We start from the raw sequence: 20,496 nt of genomic DNA on the forward strand, positions 1-20,496 counted from the left end.
GATACAGAAACCTAGAAAGCAGAAAATATAAATCCTTAAAGTTGGCATGGCAACGCCAGCTGTTTATGTTACAGTAAATATATTGGCAATGATTTTTGAAACTTTCTTTTTTGTGTTAGAAACCAGGCTACCACTGAATCTCTGGGATGATAATGATTAAACGTGTTTGTACTATTTTTCTTTCATCGCCTTCATTGTTGACCTATTTGGAAGGTTCTGTCACTGCAAAAGTTGTATTTCGTAGCCAACAGTAATTTTTACTTTTCTACATGCTTGAGATGGAGTATGGGAATCTTTCTTTTTTAATCCTCATAATGAGATACTTCTAAGGAAGTTTGTCCTGATTGAGAGTCCAGTCTGGAGCAGAAAACCCAGGCCTTGAACATTGTCATAATTTTTGGATACCTCATTTTCTCTTCCCTTTTTTTCCGAGGATAATGGCTTGATACCTGAAAGCAAGTTAGTTTCCTATCCCATCTTGTTATATTTCCGTAATTTCATGGCTTCTTTGTTATCCCCTAAGGTGTCCTTATCCCACTGTGTATTCTTGTAAGTGAATGAACCCATCATTGGTGGTTATAGGATCCCGTGTCTGCCTACCGTTTCTGCTCATCATGGAGGAATGTGTGCATGTACAAATGTGCTGCCATTAAGTTCTCTGTCTCTGGAGAGACCTTTCACTGGTAGTGGAAGGAAAGGAGTCAGAACAGTGATATCTGGTTCAGACCTGGGCATGTTGGAGCTACAGAAACATCATGGATTCGAAGGTTACCTCTGTCACCAGGGAGGACCAGAAAGGAGGAGGGCTTGACCCGCGGGGCTCTCTCTGGCCCTGGGCCTTGCTGATAGTGGTACCTTTGACACACAGCTACAATATACACTGCTTGTTTTTCCCTCCGATGCCTTTCAGCCCAGCCTCTTAAGCACTTGAATCACCTGTTGGGTAGTCTGGCCTTGCAGGAAAGTAGTGGCAGTTTCAGATAGGTTGCCTAGAGCTTTAGAGACATAAGTCCTTGGTGATCTTGGAAGTGATTTTGGTGGTGAACTGCCACAGCTAGGTTTTATCAGGTGGCCCAGGAAACGCAGAATAAAGAACACCATTCCTATTAGATCTGGAACAGGTAAGGGGGTCGGCGTTGAATGAGAAAACATGATTTTAACCAAGAAGCAGTATTTCTGTAAAACTTCCCCTGGCTCCTTTCTACTGTTATTACCTGCAATTTCATCATCTTTTCACTTTAATTCTGTACAGTGTGATGTCTTTGGGGCCAGCGGGTATTTTTATCTGCTAGTTGTAGAAGTGTTTGCTCTTAGGGCTCTGCTGTGGCTGAGGGAGGTAGCCCTACCCCCTCTCCAGTTGCTTGGCACCAACCCTCCCTGGTTGCTGGGCATCTCGTTTACTGCTGCCCTTAATTCCCTGCAGGTGCGTAAGTACAAGAGCATGATCCTGGAAGACCTGGAGTCTGCCCTGGCAGAACACGCCCCTGCGCCACAGGAGGTTAACTCCGAGCTGCCACCTCTCACCATCGATGGAATTCCAGTCTCTGTGGACAAAATGACCCAGGTAAGGGGCGGGAAGTGAGGAGGAGACAGAAAGACAAGTGGCCCGGGTGTGGGCGGGTCTCAGATCACACTTGTCAGTTTTGTGCTCAGTGATAGCAGCGGAGAGAGGCTGGGTTCTGACAGCGAGGCGGTAGCAGCCTTGGGGAAGAGAATGTAGTGTCAGAAGAATACTCTCCTCCTTGGTTGGCAGTTCTTTCCTTTCACTTGGGCCGTTGGGTTAGATAAAGAAACTTGTAGCTCAGAATTGGTTTGCTTGGACAGGTGACTGTTAGGACTTTGATGAGTCACCGTCAAGCAGGGCAAGTAAACTATTAGTCTTTTGGGCTAAGCTGCTCCTCTTTCCATGTAAATTCTGAATACCACCACACTGTCGCCAAGGAAGGCTCCCCTTTCTGGGGAATAAGAATGGAAAACTCAGAAGGACACCCTTCTGAGTCATTGCTTCTCTCCTCTTGCTTTGACGAAGGAAGTCAAGATGTACTTAGCCAGATAAATCAGCATTCCTCAGGAATTTTGCTGAGGTGGTCCGTCTCAGCTTTGAAAGTGATAGCTTGATCAAGATCAAATGCCCTTTTTAATAACATATTTTCCTACCTTATTTCTTTATTGTACTCTTCTCTTGCTAAATCCAGTTGTGCATTTTCTTTCCTTATCTTATTCAGTCTTCCAGCAGCATGTGACACAGTTGATTATTCCTTCCTTTAAAACACTTCCTGGGGCGCCTGGGTGGCTCAGTTGGTTGAGCAGCTGCCTTCGGCTCAGGTCATGATCCCAGGGTCCTGGGATCGAGCCCGTCATCGGGCTCCCTGCTCGGCGGGAAGCCTGCTTCTCCCTCTCCCTCTGCCTGCCTCTCTGCCTACTTGTTCTCTCTCTGTATCTCTCTGCCAAATAAATAAATAAAATCTTTAAAAATAAATAAATAAAACACTTCCTGCTCTCTGTGTCTGACCCCACACTCTCCGAATGTCCTCCCACCTCACGGTGCTCCTTCTCCGCTCTTCCGCTTGCTCTTCCTCCTGTTCTCAATGACCAGTATTGGCATGTCTGTATCTTTACTTTCTTTCCAAGTGGTCTCATCTGGCCCATGGGCTTTATGTTCCTTCTATATCCTGTTTACAGCCCAGCTTATAGCACTCATTCTTAGATATCCAGTGCCCAGCATGCCCCAGACAGAACCTTCGATTGCCCCACTCTCCACTCCCCCTACGACCCTCCGTATCGGTGACCAGCACCACTGTCCATCTGGTTGCTCAAGTGCCAGCATAGGAGCAACCCTTTGTTTCCCTGTTTCGCCCTCACTCCACGTCGTCTCAGTTCGGCTCTGAGATGTGCCCTGAATCTGACTGTTCTCCTCAGTTCCCATCACCACCCTCACCCAAGCCAAGTATCTCTCACGTAGAGACTATTTCATTTGATCGACTCTCTTGCTCTCCTTGCCGCTCTTGCCCCGCTGCAGTCTGTACCTCACGGAACCACCAGAGGTTTTTTCCAAAACTTAAATCTGCTCATATCACCGCCTTATTTAAGCCCTTTAATGGCTTTCCACTATTCCTAGAATCAAATTCAGACTCTGCCATGGCCTCTGAGGTCCTGCAAAATCCGAGAATCCAGCCTCTTCCAGCTCCATTCTTCAGTCTCCCCCTCAGTCACTGTGCTCTGGCCACCCTGGCCCTCTTTTTGCCCAACACTTCAAGCCCATTCTTTCGCGTTGGCTGTTTCCTCTGCCTGAAACGTTGTTCTCCCGGATCATTACATGCGTAACCTTATCCTAATCAAAGTCTGCCTCAGATGTCACCTCCTGAGCCAAGCCTTTCTTGATTATCCCATCTAATGGAGCTTCTCCTTGCTACCAAGTCACTGCCTAACACATCCCCCATTTTATTGTCTTGGAAACACTGATTACTACCTGAAATCATCTTACTCATTAACATTTATACTTACCTGGGATCTCTCTAGCTAGAATTTGAGAGCAGGGATTTAGTTTCTGTTCTTTACTGCCATCTACTACAGCTCCCGGCACCCAAATAACCTCTGAATTCTAAATAATAGTATCTGTTCAATAGATGACCTAAGCGTCAGAGTAAAACAAATTCAGCATGGTAGTTACCTGGATTGGAAGTCTTCCAAGTACGTGTTCACAGGCTGCAGACATTGACAGTGCTACTCAGGAGGTGGCCCTTTTTTCCTGCTGAGTCTGAACCTGTAGCTTGGTCTAAAGCCATACAGTATTTTATAAAGCTACATTGTGATCATTTGCTTGTTGGATTCATAGATCTTTCTGTGAACATTTGAAGAATATCTAAATAATGGCTCAAAAAGGAAAGCATTATCTAAACTTTTTTCCTGTCACTTCATACCTATTATTCTGTCCTTAAGACCATTCTGACTAATTAAAGAAAACATAAGGTGAAATTTTTTTTTTTACCTGATTGATGTAAAGAATCTTCTTTGTACCTCAGATATAAGGTATCTATAAAGTTAACTAAGCTTCTGATTAAGAATACTGTGTTAGGCATGTGAGGCATTATGCCCTCTCCTGTGATGAGCATTTTTTCCTTCTTTGTCACATTTGGTGTGTTAGGTTGAAATAATCTGAGGTTTTGATTATATTAAATCATCATGGACAAGTTTCATGTTATGAAACTTGGCTTATGGCCTCAGAAGTCATAGCAAACAGTTTAATTTTCATGCTGGAGGTAAAACATTTGTAACTGTGCTGTTTTCTATTCTTGTGACATATACACTTGGGAGAGCTTAGTGTAGTGATGGATCCAAGGGAAGCTGGTACTCAAGTCAGGGATCAGACTCAGAGGTGCTTTGTTGGGGGCATGCATTTTCTTTATCGTCCTATGTTCCCTCCTTTCCCTTCTCACCACAGATCATGACCAAAAAGTAATACGTAACCAATAAAACAGATGGTGAGGAGGAGTGAGTAGAGTGATGAAAAGCCCAGCTCCTAATTGAATGGGAATTTCTGAGTATTTGGATCCTGGGTTTTCTACCCCAGATCTTTTTTTTTTTCCCCAGTTGTTTTCCTCAGATCCTTGTTATTAATGTGAGCCAGTTACCTTTTTTTTTTCCTAATTGATCCCAAAACCTTTCATTGTTAATGATAGTAAAAGCAGGGTGTTATTTCAAACTAAACCTAGGTAGGAGAGGGAATGAGAATACAAGCATTTTAACACCCTGTCAATAGAAATAATGCAGTGGTATGATCTTTCCAGAAAGCAGGGTGGCAATAGTGTATATCAAAATTTAACGTGTATGTCATGCCCACCAGGCGAGCAAAGATGTATGTTCATGGCACTGTTTATAATAGGAAAATCTGGGAACAAAGTGCCTGAATAAATTATAATAGTGATGTTTAGAATTTACATGAGAAGATGAGCAGCTCCCAAAAGAGACCAGAAATTTACTATTGAGTGAAATATTAGACACCAAAAATGCCAACTTGTTCTCTATTGCAATGGGATAGAGAGTTCCAGTAGTTTTTAACTGCTTATAAAATAACATTTCTTGGGCGCCTGGGTGGCTCAGTTGGTTAAGCAACTGCCTTCGGCTCAGGTCATGATCCTGGAGTCCCGGGATCGAGTCCCACATCGGGCTCCCTGCTCGGCGGGGGGTCTGCTTCTCCCTCTGGCCCTCCTCCCTCTCATGCTCTCTGTCTCTCATTCTCTCTCTCTCAAATAAATAAATAAAATCTGTAAAAAAAATAACGTTTCTTATGTACTCTAATTCGAGTGCTTTATTTAGTACTTTGTTTAATGCTTTATATTTTGTTTCTTTGGGAGAGGGCTAGATTTTTTCTTTCAGGAAATACATAATTGAGTTAATCAATTTCATTTGTTTAAAACATGCACACAAAACTTGTCTCTGTCGCGTGTGTGTAAAACTTTAGAGAGATGTAAATATATTTACTGTAAAACCAAAGTATTAACAGTGATTATCTATGCATGGTGGCATTATGGGTGATTTTTATTTTATTTGTCTTATTAACACGAATTACTTTTATAACCATAGAAACACAAAAAATATTTTCATATTTATATTGAACTTGAATTTTTTTAAGTTTGTTGAACTTTATGTTTGGGTGAAGATGTCAACAACTTTTTCTTTCTCTTATTTTTCTCTTCTGTAGCTACTATGTTTTGGAAGGCACACTACTAAGTTATTCACAGGGGTATCTCATTTAATCCTTGCCCTCCAGAGTATATATATAATTCCTCTTTCATAGTCAAGGAAGCAGAGCTCATATATGATCAGTAGCTATAAAGGACCAAGTAAATTTAATTGGACACCAATTCTAGAATTCAGACCAAATGGGTAATTCATGACTTCTTGAAGTGATAAAATTCCAGAATTGTAAAAGTACACTGTAACAGAATTGGATTTGGGTTAACCAGACAGCTCTATTAGTTGTCTTATCTGCCCTGAATGCAACGGAGATGACTAATGTTTATATTGATGGGATCCTAACTCATAAACATAATTCTTTTTTTTTTTTTAAAGATTTTATTTATTTGAGAGAGAGAGAATGAGAGATAGAGAGCACGAGAGGGAAGAGGGTCAGAGGGAGAAGCAGACTCCCTGCTGAGGAGGGAGCCCGATGTGGGACTCGATCCAGGGACTCCAGGATCATGACCTGAGCCGAAGGCAGTCGCTTAACCAACTGAGCCACCCAGGCACCCTCATAAACATAATTCTATATGCTATCCTAAGATGAATTTTCAGTCATCCAAAGAGTAAATTATATTTGATATTGTTCTAGTGTTATGTGTTCCATTATTTTAATTCCTTACAAATTTGAGAATTAGCCTGGTTTTTTAGAGTTGGAAGGTCTAGTCTCTAGTCCCAATCCTACCACATATAGCCTTGGTTCCCAGTTTCATCTTCTGAAAATGAGAATAATATATGCCCTCCTACTTTATGGAGTCAGAGGAAGAAAAAATGAGGTATTATATGGGAAAGTGCTTTGAAAATGAAGGCATCACACAAAGATAGTATTACCAATTATTAATACTGTTTATATTACCTATATTAACTTTTGAGTAACCTGAACATACCATTTCTCACCCATTTTTCACTTACAGAAAGTTAGTGAACCTGGAATTTTTATTTGGCTCAGCAATGAAGTGGGACAATACAGGTGGCAATATATTGAAAAATTGAGACATAAAGAGAGGAAGCAATTTATGAAGCAAGTTAGTGACAAACAAATGGAATTAAATGGTCGAGTTCATATTGCCAGTGCTTTCTCTCTCTCTCTCTTTTTCTGTCTTTCTGTAAAACTATATTGTGATCACTCAGGTTGAGTATTTCAGCTAATCAAAACTAAACATTTACTGTTTTATTTTTTTTTAAAGATTTTATTTATTTATTTGACAGAGAGAGACAGCGAGAGAGGGAGCACAAGCAGGGAGAGTGGGAGAGGGAGAAGCAGGCTTCCCGCTGAGCAGGGAGCCTGATGTGGGGCTCGATCCCAGGACCCCGGGATCATGACCTGAGCCGAAGGCAGACGCTCAACGACTGAGCCACCCAGGCGCCCCACATTTACTGTTTTAAAGGAATTTCTTGACTTGCTCTAACAACTATCACAGTTGTCACCTACACAAATTGAAATTACGTATGATAGAATATCTTAAGTTCTATGTGAACTAAATGCTCTGATTCTTTTAGGAAACAGCTCTGTAGTTTTGGTTTTTGTTGTTTCTTATTAATTTTTGGTTTTGGTACAAGTATAATACTATGTTAGTAAATAGAATGTTTACATAAACATTTACTTAAAAACAAACTATTATAAATATATCTTGACCCTGATGAAGTCTTTTGTGTGTGTGTGTTTGTGTGTGTGTGTGTTAAAAAATACATAGCTCTGTAATATTTTTAGTGCTAAAATGAAAACTTGCATTTCTAGGCACCTTTAAGAATAGTGACTAGAGGCGCTCCTGGGTGGCTCAGTTGTTAAGCGTCTGCCTTCAGCTCAGGTCATGATCCTGGAGTCCCAGGATAGAGCCCCGCATCGGGCTCCCTGCTCTGCGGGAAGCCTGCTTCTCCCTCTCCTACTCCCCCTGCTTGTGTTCCCTCTCTCTCTGTGTCTCTCTCTGTCAAATAAATAAATAAAATTTTAAAAGAATAAAAAGAATAGTGGCTAGAACTTATCCTACATCTGCCTGCCTCCTGGCTATGAGTTGAAGGAAGTTGAGATAAGGCTTAGCAGAAGAAATCATTAATTTAGTGTAGATTCTGCAACCCCAGAATTAATGAAATCATCTTTTTTAGAGATTTTGAAAGCCAGGTTAGCACAATTTTATAGGATACTTCAGACCAGAAACCAGAGAATGGGCTAAATTGTGCTTCTCAAACTTCAGTGTGCATGAGTTACCTGAAAGTCTTGTCATTTAAATTCAGACTGTGAATCAGTTGGTCTTGAGTGGAACCTGAAAATCTCCCTTTTAGCAAGATCCCAGCCAATGCTGCTACTAATTACCAGACTACACTTTGAATTTAGGAATTACATCGTTGCTCGAAGAGTCTTTAAGCAATGATTATGATTTTGCTAGTGGGAAATCAGTTCTGCTCTTTACCACACTTGAGTCCAATAGGATTCTCTTGTTCTTGGGAAGTTGTAAATCTTCTTGGAATTTGTCTTAGAAGAGATCCAGGCAAAGATTATAATTATAGAAGAAACATCTCTGAAAAGACCAGTCCAGGATTATTGGTTAAAATTCAGTCCTTTTTGAGACAAAGAAGGCACTACATAATGATAAAGGGATAAAATCAGAAATTAAGAGAAGTAACAACTGGTACCATAGAAATATAAAGGATTATAAGAGCATATTGTGAAAAATTATATGCCAGTAAATTGGACAACCTAAAAAAAAAAAAAAAGGTAAATTCCTAGAAACATATACTCTTCCAAAAATTGAATCAACAAGAAATAGAAAATCTGAACAGACCAGTTACTAGTAATGAAACTGAATTGTAAAAAAACAAAAACAGAACACTTCTGGGGCACCTGGCACTTGGCTGGCTCAGTCAGAAGAGTATGTGACTCTTACCCTCAGAGTCCTCCATGTTGGATGTGGAGATTACATAAACAAACAAACAAACACATACTTTAAAAAATAATTAACAAATAAAACAAAAAGCTCCCAACAAACAGAAGTCTAGGACCAGATGTCTTCACAGGTGAATTCTACCAAATATTTAAAGAAGAGTTGATATCTGTTCTCAAACTATTCCAAAAAATAAAGGAGGAAGAGAAATTTTCAAATTCATTCTGTGAGGCCAGTGTTACCGTGATATCAAAACCAGAAAAAGACACTACAAAAAAGAAAACTATAGGCCAGTATCGCTGATGCACGTAGGTGTAAAAATCCTCAACAAAATATTAGCAAACTGAATTCAATAATACATTTAAGGAAAAGATTTCACCATGGTCAAATGGGATTTATTCCAGGAATGCAAGAGTGGTTCAATATTCACAAATAAGTCAATGTGATATATCCAATTAACAAGAGGAAGGTTATAAACCATATGATTATCTCATGAGATACATAAAAAGTATTTGACATAATACAACATCTGTTCATGATAAAACTTTCAACATACTGCGTTTAGAGGGAACATACCTAAACATAATAAAGGCCGTATATGAAAAGTCCACAGCTAACATCATATGCTCAGTGGTGAAAAACTGAGAACTTTTCCTCTAAGATCAGGAACAAGACAAGGATGTCCACTCTTACCACTTTGATTCAGCTTAGTACTGGAAGTCTTAGCCACAGCAGTCAGACAAGAAAAAGAAATAAAAGGCATCCAATTGGTAAGGAAGAAGTAAAACTGTCACTATTTGTAGATGACATGGTACTATATATAGAAAACTTAAATACTCCACCAAAAAACTATTAGAACTGATAAATCAGGTCAGTAAAGTTGTAGGATACAAAATTAATATACAGAAATTTGTTGTTTTCTATACACTAATAACAAAGTAGAAGAAGGAGAAATGAAGAAAACAATTCCATTTACAGTTGCACCAAAAAGAATAAAATACTTAGGAATAAACTTAACCAAGGAGGTGAAAGACCTATACTCTGAAAACTGTAAGACATCGATGAAAGAAATTGAAGACAACATAAACAAATGGAAAGATATTCTATGCTCATGGATTGGAAGAATTAATATCATTAAGGGGTGCCTGTCTGGCTCAGTCAGTAGAGCATGCAACTCTTAATCTCAGGATCATGAGTTCAAGCCCCACACTGGGTGTGGAGCCTACTTAAAATTTAAAAATTAATTAATTAATTAATATAATTTCCATACTTCCCAAAGCAATCTACAGATTCAGTGCAATCCCTATCAAAATTCCAATAACATTATTCACAGAATTAGAACAAAGAATCCTAAAACTTGTATGGAATCATGAAAGACCCCAAATAGCCAAAGCAATTTTGAGAGAGAAGAACATAGCTGGAAGTATCACAAATCCAGATTTCAAAATATACTACAAAGCTATAGTAATCAAAACAGTGTGGTACTGGCACAAAAAATAGGCACAAAGATCTATAGAACAGAATAAAGAGCCCAGAAATAAATCCATTTTATGGTCAATTAATCTGTGACCACAGAAGCAAGAATATACAGTGGGGAAAAGACACTCTCATCAAAAAATGGTATTGGGGGGGGGGCGCGTGGGTGGCTCAGCCATTGAGCATCTGCCTTTGACTCAGGTCACGATCCCGCGGTCCTGGGATCGAGCCCCGCATCGGGCTCCCTGCTCAGTGGGAAGCCTGCTTCTCCTTCTCACAACCCCCCTCCTTGTGTTCCCTCGCTCGCTGTCTCTCTCTCTGTCAAATAGGTAAATAAAATCTTTAAAAAAAAGATAGTATTAGGAAAACTGGACAGCTACATGCAAAAGAATGAAACTTGACTGGGGCGCCTGGGTGGCTCAGTCGTTAAGTGTCTGCCTTCGGCTCAGGTCATGATCCCAGGGTTCTGGGATCAAGCCCTGCATCGGGCTCCCTGCTTGGTGGGAGGCCTGCTTTTTCCTCTCCCACTTGCCCTGCTTGTGTTCCCTCTCTCACTGTGTCTCTCTGTTAAATAAATAAAATCTTAAAGAAAAAAAAAGAATGAAACTTGACCACTTACTTTCACCATACATAAAAATAAAACTCAAAATGGATTAAAGACCTAAATGGGAGACCTGAAACCATGAAACTCTTAGAAGAAAACATAGGCAGTGATCTCTTGGACATAGCCTTCACAACATATTTGTGGATATGTCTTTTCAGGCAAGGAAAACGAAGCAAAAATAAACTATTGGGACTATGCCAGAATAAATATATTTTACACAGCAAAGGAAATGGTCAACAAAACCAAAGGCAGCCTATTGAATATGAGAAGATATTTACAGATGATATATCTGTTAAGGGGTTAATATCCAAAATATATAAAGAAGTTATACAAATCAATACCAAAAAACCAAACAATCCAATTAAAAAATGGGCAGAAAACCTAAATAGACATTTTTCCAAAGAAGACATACACATGGCCAACAGACATGAAGAGATGCTCAGCACCACTTATTATCAGTGAAATACAAATGAAGACCACAATAAGATATCACCTCACATCTATCAGAATGGCTAGTATCGAAAAGACAAGAAATAAGTTTGGTGGTAATGTAGAGAAAATGGAACATTTGTGCACTATTGGTGGAAATGTACATTGGTGCAGTCACTGTGGAAAACAATGGAGGTTTCTCAAAAAATTATAAAAATACTGGGGCTGTGGGGCACCTGGGTGACTCAGTTGGTTACGCAACCAATTCTTGGTTTCAGTTTGGGTCATGATCTCAGGGTCGTGAGATCAAGCCCCACATTGGGTTCTATGATGCGTGTGGAGCCTGCTTAAGATTCTCTCTCTCCCTCTTCCTCTGCCCCTCCCCAAACCCTTTGCATTCTCTTAAAAAAAAAAAAAGACTCTTTAAAAAAAAAAATAGTGGGGCGCCTGGCTGGTTCAGTCAGAAGAGCATGCAACTCTTGATCTTGGGGTCATGAGTTTGAGCCCCACATGGGGTGTAGAGATCACGTAAATAAAAAAACTTAGGAGTTTTTTTTAAAAAATAAAAAAAATTAAAAATAGAAATACAGTGAGATCCAGTAATTCCACTACTGGGAATTTACCCAAAGAAAACAAAAACGCTAATTCAAAAAGGTATATGCACCCCTGTGTTTATTGCAGCATTATTTACAATAGCCAGGATATGTAAGCAGCCCAAGTGTCCATCCACAGATGAATGGATAAATAAGAGGTGGTATATATACAATGGAATATTACTCAGCCATTAAAAAGAATGAGATCTTGCCTTTTGCAGCAACAGGGATGCACCTACAGGGTGTTATGCTAATGAAATAAGACTGAGAAAGACAAATACTGTATGATTTCACTTATATGTGGAATCTAAAAAAAAAACAGACTCTTAAATAGAACAAACTGGTTGTTGCCAGAGGGGAGGTGAGTGGGGGGATGGGCAAAATAGATAAAGGGAATTAAGAGGTACAAACTTCTAGTTATAAAATAAGTCAAGGAGGTGAAACAGAGTAGGGAATGTAGTCAATAATGTTGTAATAACATTGTATGGTGACAGATGGTGAGCACTTATTTTGGTGAGCGCTGAGTAATATATAGAATTGTCAAACCAGTATGTTGTACACCTAAAACTAATATAAATATTCTATAGTAATTATACTTTTTAAAAAATCTACTACTTTTTCCCTTGTCCCTTCCCTTTCCTCACCTGAACTTATGTCCTCCTCTTACTCTCACTGGGGCAATCTTTGTTGCTTTAATAGTGCCTTGGGGCGATGATGCAGGAGGATAGTAATTCCTCACCGGTTTTCAGGAAGAACCTTAAGAAACATTCAGCACAGTGATTGCTTCATTAGGAAGAAGTTATTCACAGGTCTTGACATGTTTTACTTAGAAAATATTCATCAGCTGTCAATTTAGGTTTTTTGGGTGTTGTTTTGAAAAAGCATAGGTCTGGCCTCCTACCCAAAGAGTAGAAACAGTATACTAAGTGAAATAAACCAAACAGAAAAGATAAATATTGTGTGTGATTCTGCTTAAATGATGTATCTAGAATGGGCAAATTCATAGAGACAGAATGTAGAGTTTACCAGGGCCAGGGAAGAGTAGGAATGGGGAGTTATTGATAAATGCATACAGAGTTTCTGTTTGGGATGATGATGAATAAATTCTGGAAGTAGGAGCGATGGTTATACAGCATTGTGAATGTACTTAACGCCACTGAATTGTACATATTAGAGTGATAAATTTTATGCTATGTATATTTTATGACAAAAACAAATTTAGTAGAGTTGTCTTCAAACTTGGCCACATAGTAAAATCACCTGGAGAACTTAAAGTCCTAGTGCCCAGGCCATACTCCAGACTAATTAAATCAGAATCTTTGGGAATGAGATCCAGGCATGTATAGTGTTTAAACTCCCCAGGTGATTCCAGTGTGCAGCCAACTTTGAGAACCACTGTTGTAGATAATAGTCCCAAATTACTTCTCCCTACTGTAATGTCAAAACCGATATGCAAAGTAGGCTTTTCCTACCATCTAAAATTATCAAAAAATGTTTATATGATGCCATTCAACATTTTGTAAATATTAGGTATGCAGGATGAGATTGAGAATAACAAAAATATTGGTAACAAAATTACTGAATTCTTAGGTAGAACATAGCATATTTTGAGTAGAGTAAAAGAGTAATGATATATTTAGGAATACTAATAGAAGGCATATAAAGGCCTATAAATTCCATATGCAGGATACAACTAGACTAGAGGAAAATATTTGCAGATTATATGGCAAGTAGTAATATCCAGAACATATTAATATGTCCTTCAAATTAATAAGAAAGAGATAATTAGAAAAATAAGCAAAGCATTCTGAACAGTTCACAAAAAGAAAAAAAATAATCACGAAATATATAAAAAGATTCTCAACCTCACTAGTAATGAAAATTAAAATAATTACCATTTCCCCCACATTCGATGAATCAAAATAAGAAAGCTGGATAATAAAATTTGAGGGAGGGTGTGAAAAAAATGGGTCTTGTGTGTATTGTTGATGGGAGTGGTATTGGTACTTTTTGGAGGACAATTTGGCAGTGTCTATTAAAATGTTAAATGCAGGGGCACCTGGGTGACTCAGTTGGCTAAGCATCCAACTCTCGATCTCAGCTCAGGCCTTGATCTCAGGGTTGTGAGTTCAAGCTCTGAGTTGGGCTTCATGCTAGGCATGGAGCCTACTTAAAAAAAAAAAAAATTAAATGCATATGCCTTCTAACCAGCTATTTCACTTTGCTGCTAGAGAAATACCCACACCTATGCACAAAGAAACATTTTTACAAGCACTGTAAATAAATGCTTATCAGCAGGAGAATGGTTAAATAAAATGGAAAAATCTATATCATGGATACTAGGGAACTACTTTTTCTTAAAAATGAGATTATTCTAGTTGTACTACCATGAGAAGATCTCTGTGACAATATGTTGAGTGGAAAAAGTGAGCTGTAGTAAAATATGTACAATATCATACCATTTGTGTTTTCTTTCATCACTTTAAAACTGCTTTTCAGGGGCGCCTGGGGGGCTCAGTCGGTTAAGGGTCTGCCTTCGGCTCAGGTCATGATCCCAGGGTCCTGGGATCGGACCCGCATTGGGCTCCCCACTCAGCGGGGAATCTGCTTCTCCCTCTCCCTATGCTGCTCCCCTTGCTTGTGCTCGCTCTCTCGCGCGCTCTCTCTGTGTGTGTCAAATAAATAAATAAAATCTTTAAAAAATAATAAAAATAAAACTGAGCTTTTCCATCATATATTTATGTAAACACATAGAATTTGGCCTATAAGGAAGGATGCTCTGCTGCTGACAGGTGACTGGATTGGCGAAGGTATCAAGAGGACTTTGTTTATTTAGATTTTTGTACAGAGGAGTACAGCTGAGATGAGGTAGCAGAAATGGACCAATCTGAGACTCCTTCAAAGGGAAGGTAGAATTTTAAGAGCAATTTGATGAATGCGAGGGACAGTTTGGTAGGTTGATGGGGTATGAAGACGAAGGGTTGGCTTGAGAGAAGAGTCTCGAAATGAGTGTCTTCATTGACTGTCCCTCCTATTCTCTGAATTTATTTTTCCTTCCAAACTTGTTCTTCCCATGTTTCTATGGGAATATGTTTAATGAGGAAATGAGATTAAAAGAAGCCAGTGTTTCTGCTGGTGCTACCAGGGAATGGGGGATACAGGATTGGCGTTTCTAATAAGGAAAGTCACTTTCATTATCTCTGTGAACCAGAGGTCAGTGGTAGAAATCATTTTAAATAGCAAAAAAATCATTTTGCTTTTGCTTTCTAGTACCCTTTAAATATCCATTTGAATATAATTGAGTCTGTTGACTTTTAAGTTAAAATAATGAAGCCACAGTCTGAAAATTCTCTGCCACATTCCTGTTTCCCTTATAGGCTATAGAAAACATGACCTGCCAACACAATTTGATTTCAGCAGCTTTCTCTTGAAATTTATTACATATACTCTCATCTCTTAAGTAGATGGGGAGTTGGCAAACGTCTTGAGAAGCCTTTTCTTCGTAACTGAATCAAAATAGACACCAGGGGCCTCAAAAACCCTAGGACTTGGGTACAAGCACACAAAGATGGAATGAGAGAAGATGGGCACTTGGGAATGTGTAAGGGCAAGACAGCAAAGAACCTACTGAATTTACGAGTGGAAAATTTCTAACGTAGTGGGAATTGTCTCATTCGGGTTGGATTAAACTTTTTAGAATTTCAGAAAATCTTTTTTAAAACCATCTATGGTTTCTACATAATCTTCACTTTTGACTGCCACTGGCAGGAATTTGATACCATTTTTCTTTGCTGAATGTGCCCTGGAAGGAGTGGTACTTTCTACTCTTTGCTGGTTTGGGGTGGGTTTCCTGACCAAGCGGGGCACTTTAAGCCCATATAGAACCCTAAATAAGAATGAGAGGCTCGGAAAGCTTACTGCAGCCCAATTAAAGGACAGCCTGAGAGGGTAGGCTTTACCTTTGCTGATCCTGTTGATTGTCTCCTCTGGGGATTAAAGACAAACCTTCCTTAACAAGCACATTGAGTAGCTTGGGTTTCCAAAACTCTCCAGGACCAGTAATTAATCCAGCTGGTAATGAGAGCACAGTGCTGAATTCTGGAAAGAAATCATTTAACTCTTTCTATACTGAATAGTTCATTTTCCCTTAATGATAGTCCCTTTAGCCTTCGCACTGTTTATTTGGGACAGTATAAAATAATAGTCTGGTGGAAAATCGTCTTTTTCAGTGAAGTCACATCATTTCTATGCATTTAAAAGCAAAGAATGGTCTTCATCCCCCAAATGTACAGACTTGAAAAGTCAACTTTTATAGTAGAAAGTGCTTTTTACCTCTTGTTTTGATATCGGGGCAAATTTATACATTTGATAATTAGTAAAAAGTTAAAATCTACCTCTGAGTTAGAACTTGTATACCAGCAGTTAAATTTCACTCTGGTCCCATTTTTTAATTTTTGGTGGAGTTTTGCCTGTGTACGCAACCTTCCCTGTGTGTTGCTTGTTTCTCCTACTCTCTTCTTCCCAAGACTTTGAGACATTTCCATCCAGAGATTTCTAGCACATGGAACATCTCTGACAGCTGCCTAGTTCTAGTTTTCTCTTCTAATTATGGTTACACTTGAGTCTCATTTTCTGATGATTTCCATTAGTAATCTGCTTGTACACTTTAAAAAAAAAAATGCTCAAATATCCCACAGAAAAAATTGCCTAAACCATCTACGCATTGGGGCGTGTTGGTAACAGCTTAATTCCTCAAGGCACGGAATTGGCCTCAGTGGTCACTTTTTGATTCTAGCATTCTTTATTTCTCATCTTGAACCATGTTTACACAGATACATATAAACTCATACTTCTATCTCCTTCTGCCTTTTTCCCCATACCCACCATACCCACCTTGGAAAACTAAGGATAAATGTCTTTCCATACATCACAATGTGTTTAGTACTAGAAAACCATTTCAGAACATTTTTGACTTTTTCTTTGAATTTGAGAAAAGGGCTGATGACTGAAGTAATAATAGTAAAACTGCTATTAAGTCAGTGCAACTATGTGCATATATCCCCACTATCTCTGATCCTTTGAATTGACCCTGTATACTTGCCATTAGCATTTTGCAGTTGAGAAAATTAACATTCAGAGAGAGCTGGGATTCAGAGCCAACTCTCTGAGTCTGGAGTTTGTGTTCTTACTGACTGATTGACAAGAAGTTGACTTGAGAAGTAGTCAAGAGATATTTCACAAAGAATGTGGGATTTGCTGGGCAACAAGGAACAAGTGTCAGCATTGGAACAGTAGCTTGAGAAGGTGCTCCAGTAAGGGGAACAAATCAAAAGGATAAAGCAGGAATGAGTTCAGTTCATAGATAGTGCAGAGATTCACCTAAATAGGACCAAGGCTGCCTGTTGGCAATTAGCAGGAACTGAGTGTGCTGGGAGGCTGGATTGTGGCGGGCTGGAAAAGCTAAACAGAGGAGTCTAGTTTGGTTGCTAGTAGTGAGAGGCCATTTGAAAGTTTTTGTTTTCGTTGTTCTTTTTTTTTTTTTTTTTTTTGAGCATAGGATCTGTGCAGCATTTAGGGAAATCTGTCTGTCAAGGATGCATGGGATGAGGAAGAAAGGGGAGAACCTGGAATTCCATAAGAAGGTCAGCTAGAAGGATGCACTAGCCTTGGGCTAGGAAGTGGGGATGAAGGTGGGTCTGGAAAAGAAGAGATGGAGAGCACAGACATTTCAAAGAAGAAAGAATTGAACTTGCAATGAGTAGCTAGATGGGTGTTGAAGGAAAGAGGTAAAGCTGACTGAGATTTTGAGCTTGACTGTCTAGGGAAAGAAAGTGGGGTTCTACTAGCAAAGACTAAGACTGAGAAGACAGGTAGTTGGAGAGAAGGCAGAGGAGGGTTTTAAATGAGTGTGCACTGCCCACACTTCCTGCAGCCTGTGAGTCCTTGAAACCCAGTGAAAGCCTGATGTGAAAGAGCCAAAAAAACAAGACAGGATGGAAGGTGTCTGTCACCAGGTGCCAGGGTGACCCAGGGCTGAAGAATGTGGGAAACCATGATACGACTGGGTGCGGGATCAGAAGCTCAAAGTCATCAGAATTGGAGAATGTATGGGGTTCCAGGTGGTATTGGAGCAGACTCTTGGTAGCCAAGTGTTTTTGACAGCGAGTTCTTCTGGACACTGTAGTCTTATGTTAATTTAGAGCTGTTGAGCCTTACATCATTATCTCCAGACTCTGCTAGGTATGGATATTCAGAACTCTCCTTTTGGAGAGTGTTAATGGGATTAAAAGAAAAGAGAGACTTGTGAAAGTGTGTGGTATCAGTTTATTTTTGCATCTGAGAAAGCCATTATTTTTTTCCCTTGAAGAAACGCAAATATTGTGTGTGAGGATTAAGGCTTTTCCTTCTCCCTGTATCTGAGGCAAGAAAAAGACACCCTCCCAGGAAAGCAGGATAAAGGGGAAAATGACTTTGAGATGCACTTTCTTAAAATAACTGAAGGAGTGACCTCATGAGCCAGCGGATAGCCTGGGTTTGCAAATGGATACTTTCTATTAGCCTGCTGCTTGATGCCGCAGAGCCAAATATATACAGAGTGTATTATATCATATCCTGTAGGCAGGAGACTGTCTGGGAGAGGTGGACTTGGGGAGGTGAAATGGCAGGCTCCGCACAAGGATCGATGATGTAAATACAGTCAACCAGAGCTCTCCTCGTTAGGGGAAGCATTACTGATTTGGGTTCATGATTCCCTCTTATATAATAATTGGTATCAGCTTCTGGTAAAATAATATTCAAATAAGAACACCTGATATCTCAATAGGCTCTTGAATGTAAAACTGGTGTTGTGCTCATTCTCCCATTAATACTTAACCATTCCCATTTCTGTTTTCTTTTTCTCTTTTATTACTGCAAGCCCATGTCCTTGGGTCTGACTCATTGCTAAAATTGTCTTCTCCTTTTGGTCTTGAGCTGTAGGGGCAGCATAGATGTGTCCTTAGTTGGAGGATACTGCTTCTCTCTGGAGTGTTGCAGAGGTTAAAGGGAAAGCAGTAGGTCCAGGGAGGAACGTTATAACTTGATAAACTGCTTCTCTTGCCAAAATTCATTGTCAGCAATTAAGAGTATTCACAAAGTAAGCTCCCCTTCTCCTCCAACATACACACTCAGTGTGGTTACTGTGCCAAGAGATAAAGAATGGCAGTTGTCTCTGGTTTAACACCTGCCTGGTCTGGATTCGATTTGTGAAATAAATCTGAATGAAGTCCATAATGTGTTTAAGATCACATATGCTCACTCTATGTGTATGTCAGACTCAGAGACATTGGCCTAGCATACCAGAAACTTTCTGGAAAAGCTTTAGGGTTATTTTCCCTTTTTATTAAGTAGACCCTATTTCCCATTTGTAACCAACCACCTTCCTGAATGTTCTTACTGTTTATAGTTTTTCGTATGATTCTCTGGGGTTTTCCAGATGCACAGTCATATCATCTACAAATAGTGATGATTCTACCTGCTCCTCACCTCTTATTTCTCTGATCTGTTTGCCCTGGTTACTACCTCCAGAACAATGTTGAAAACACATCGGCTTTGTTTGACACCTTAAATGTGTGGAAAGCTGCTGTAGGATGGAAATGAGAGAAATAGCATCCATAGTATCTTAGGCAGAAATCAGACTCGTTGGCAGGTATTCTTGATCTTCTAGGGCCAAGTCAATGAAATATAGCTTAAGGTATACTTTACCAACATATGTATAATTCTCAGCCACCCATGGAGCTATGGTGACCTGTGGAAAAACAACGGGTTCTCATCAGTCACATTTTGGAATTCTCTGGGACCCTCCAGGAAGGCTCTCTGTTTTAGACACAAGCACACCCCAGATGTTTTTCATGACTGCTGATGACCACACTCTTGTCTTCCAGGCCCAGCTTCGGGCATTTATTCCAGAGATGCTCAAGTACTCCACAGGTCGAGGAAAACCAGGCTGGGGCAAAGAAAGCTGCAAGCCCATCTGGTGGCCTGAAGATATCCCATGGGCAAATGTCCGGAGTGACGTCCGCACAGAAGAGCAAAAGCAGAGGGTGAGGGTTTCTCAGACCTGTTGCTTTTCCACACTGAATCAACTACCTCAATTCTGGGGGTTCTACTTCTTATGCTAAAAAGTCTAAAAACATATGTGTGAAAGTCAAACTTGTCTCCCAGAAAAGCTTGATACTGTCTGATTTGTAGCCTTTCCCATTCCATCACTTCATCAGTATAAAGACTCAGGGCAGGTCCATGAGTTTACACTTCTCTCTGCCTACTTGCCTTTTGGAGCAGTTTTAATATTATGAGGTGCTTGGAAAAACTGAAGAAGCGTTAAGAAGAAGTATTAATCACTCTGAAGACTTAGAGGATGTCCTTATTTCTGGTTAGCAGGAACCACTGTTGAGAAATATAAATATAGAGTTAAAGAGATGAGAAGTTGGCTGAGTCTGATAATGATACTTCTTTTTAAAAAGATGGGCTCAACTAGATGTCATCCCTTGCTTTTTCTGCATATTTGTTTTTTAGTTAGCCTGGAAGTTTATTGAGAATCTTAATATAAAATTCTTGACAAAAGAGTCAACTTCTTTTGTGAGTTGGCCTCAGAAAAACCCAAAAGCTAAACCAGGCTTTGATCAGGAAGGAAACTAGTAGGAAATCTTTGGTGCTTGGTGCTGAATTTCTTTGTGCCACAATCAGTCTAAGGGAAATAACCCTAAGGGAGCTTATTCTGTACAGGTTTGGTTTGGTT

General features: G+C 39.6%; 1 protein-coding gene across 5 annotated transcripts in view; it reads left to right on the forward strand.

Annotated features, from left to right (window-relative positions):
* The window catches only part of NRF1 (nuclear respiratory factor 1), a 147,521-nt gene that overhangs the window by 79,105 nt on the left and 47,920 nt on the right, over positions 1-20,496 (forward strand). For all 5 annotated transcript variants that reach the window (XM_028104992.1, XM_028104994.1, XM_028104997.1 and 2 more), the window contains exons 5-6: positions 1,424-1,564; positions 19,643-19,801. In XM_028104992.1, coding sequence (XP_027960793.1) covers positions 1,424-1,564; positions 19,643-19,801 — 300 coding nt within the window. The remainder of the gene's footprint in view (positions 1-1,423; positions 1,565-19,642; positions 19,802-20,496) is intronic.

Source organism: Eumetopias jubatus, unplaced genomic scaffold (assembly GCF_037043125.1).
Source record: "Eumetopias jubatus isolate StellerSeaLion01/CBP00866 unplaced genomic scaffold, mEumJub1_p1.0 scaffold_14, whole genome shotgun sequence".
Lineage (NCBI taxonomy): Eukaryota > Metazoa > Chordata > Mammalia > Carnivora > Otariidae > Eumetopias > Eumetopias jubatus.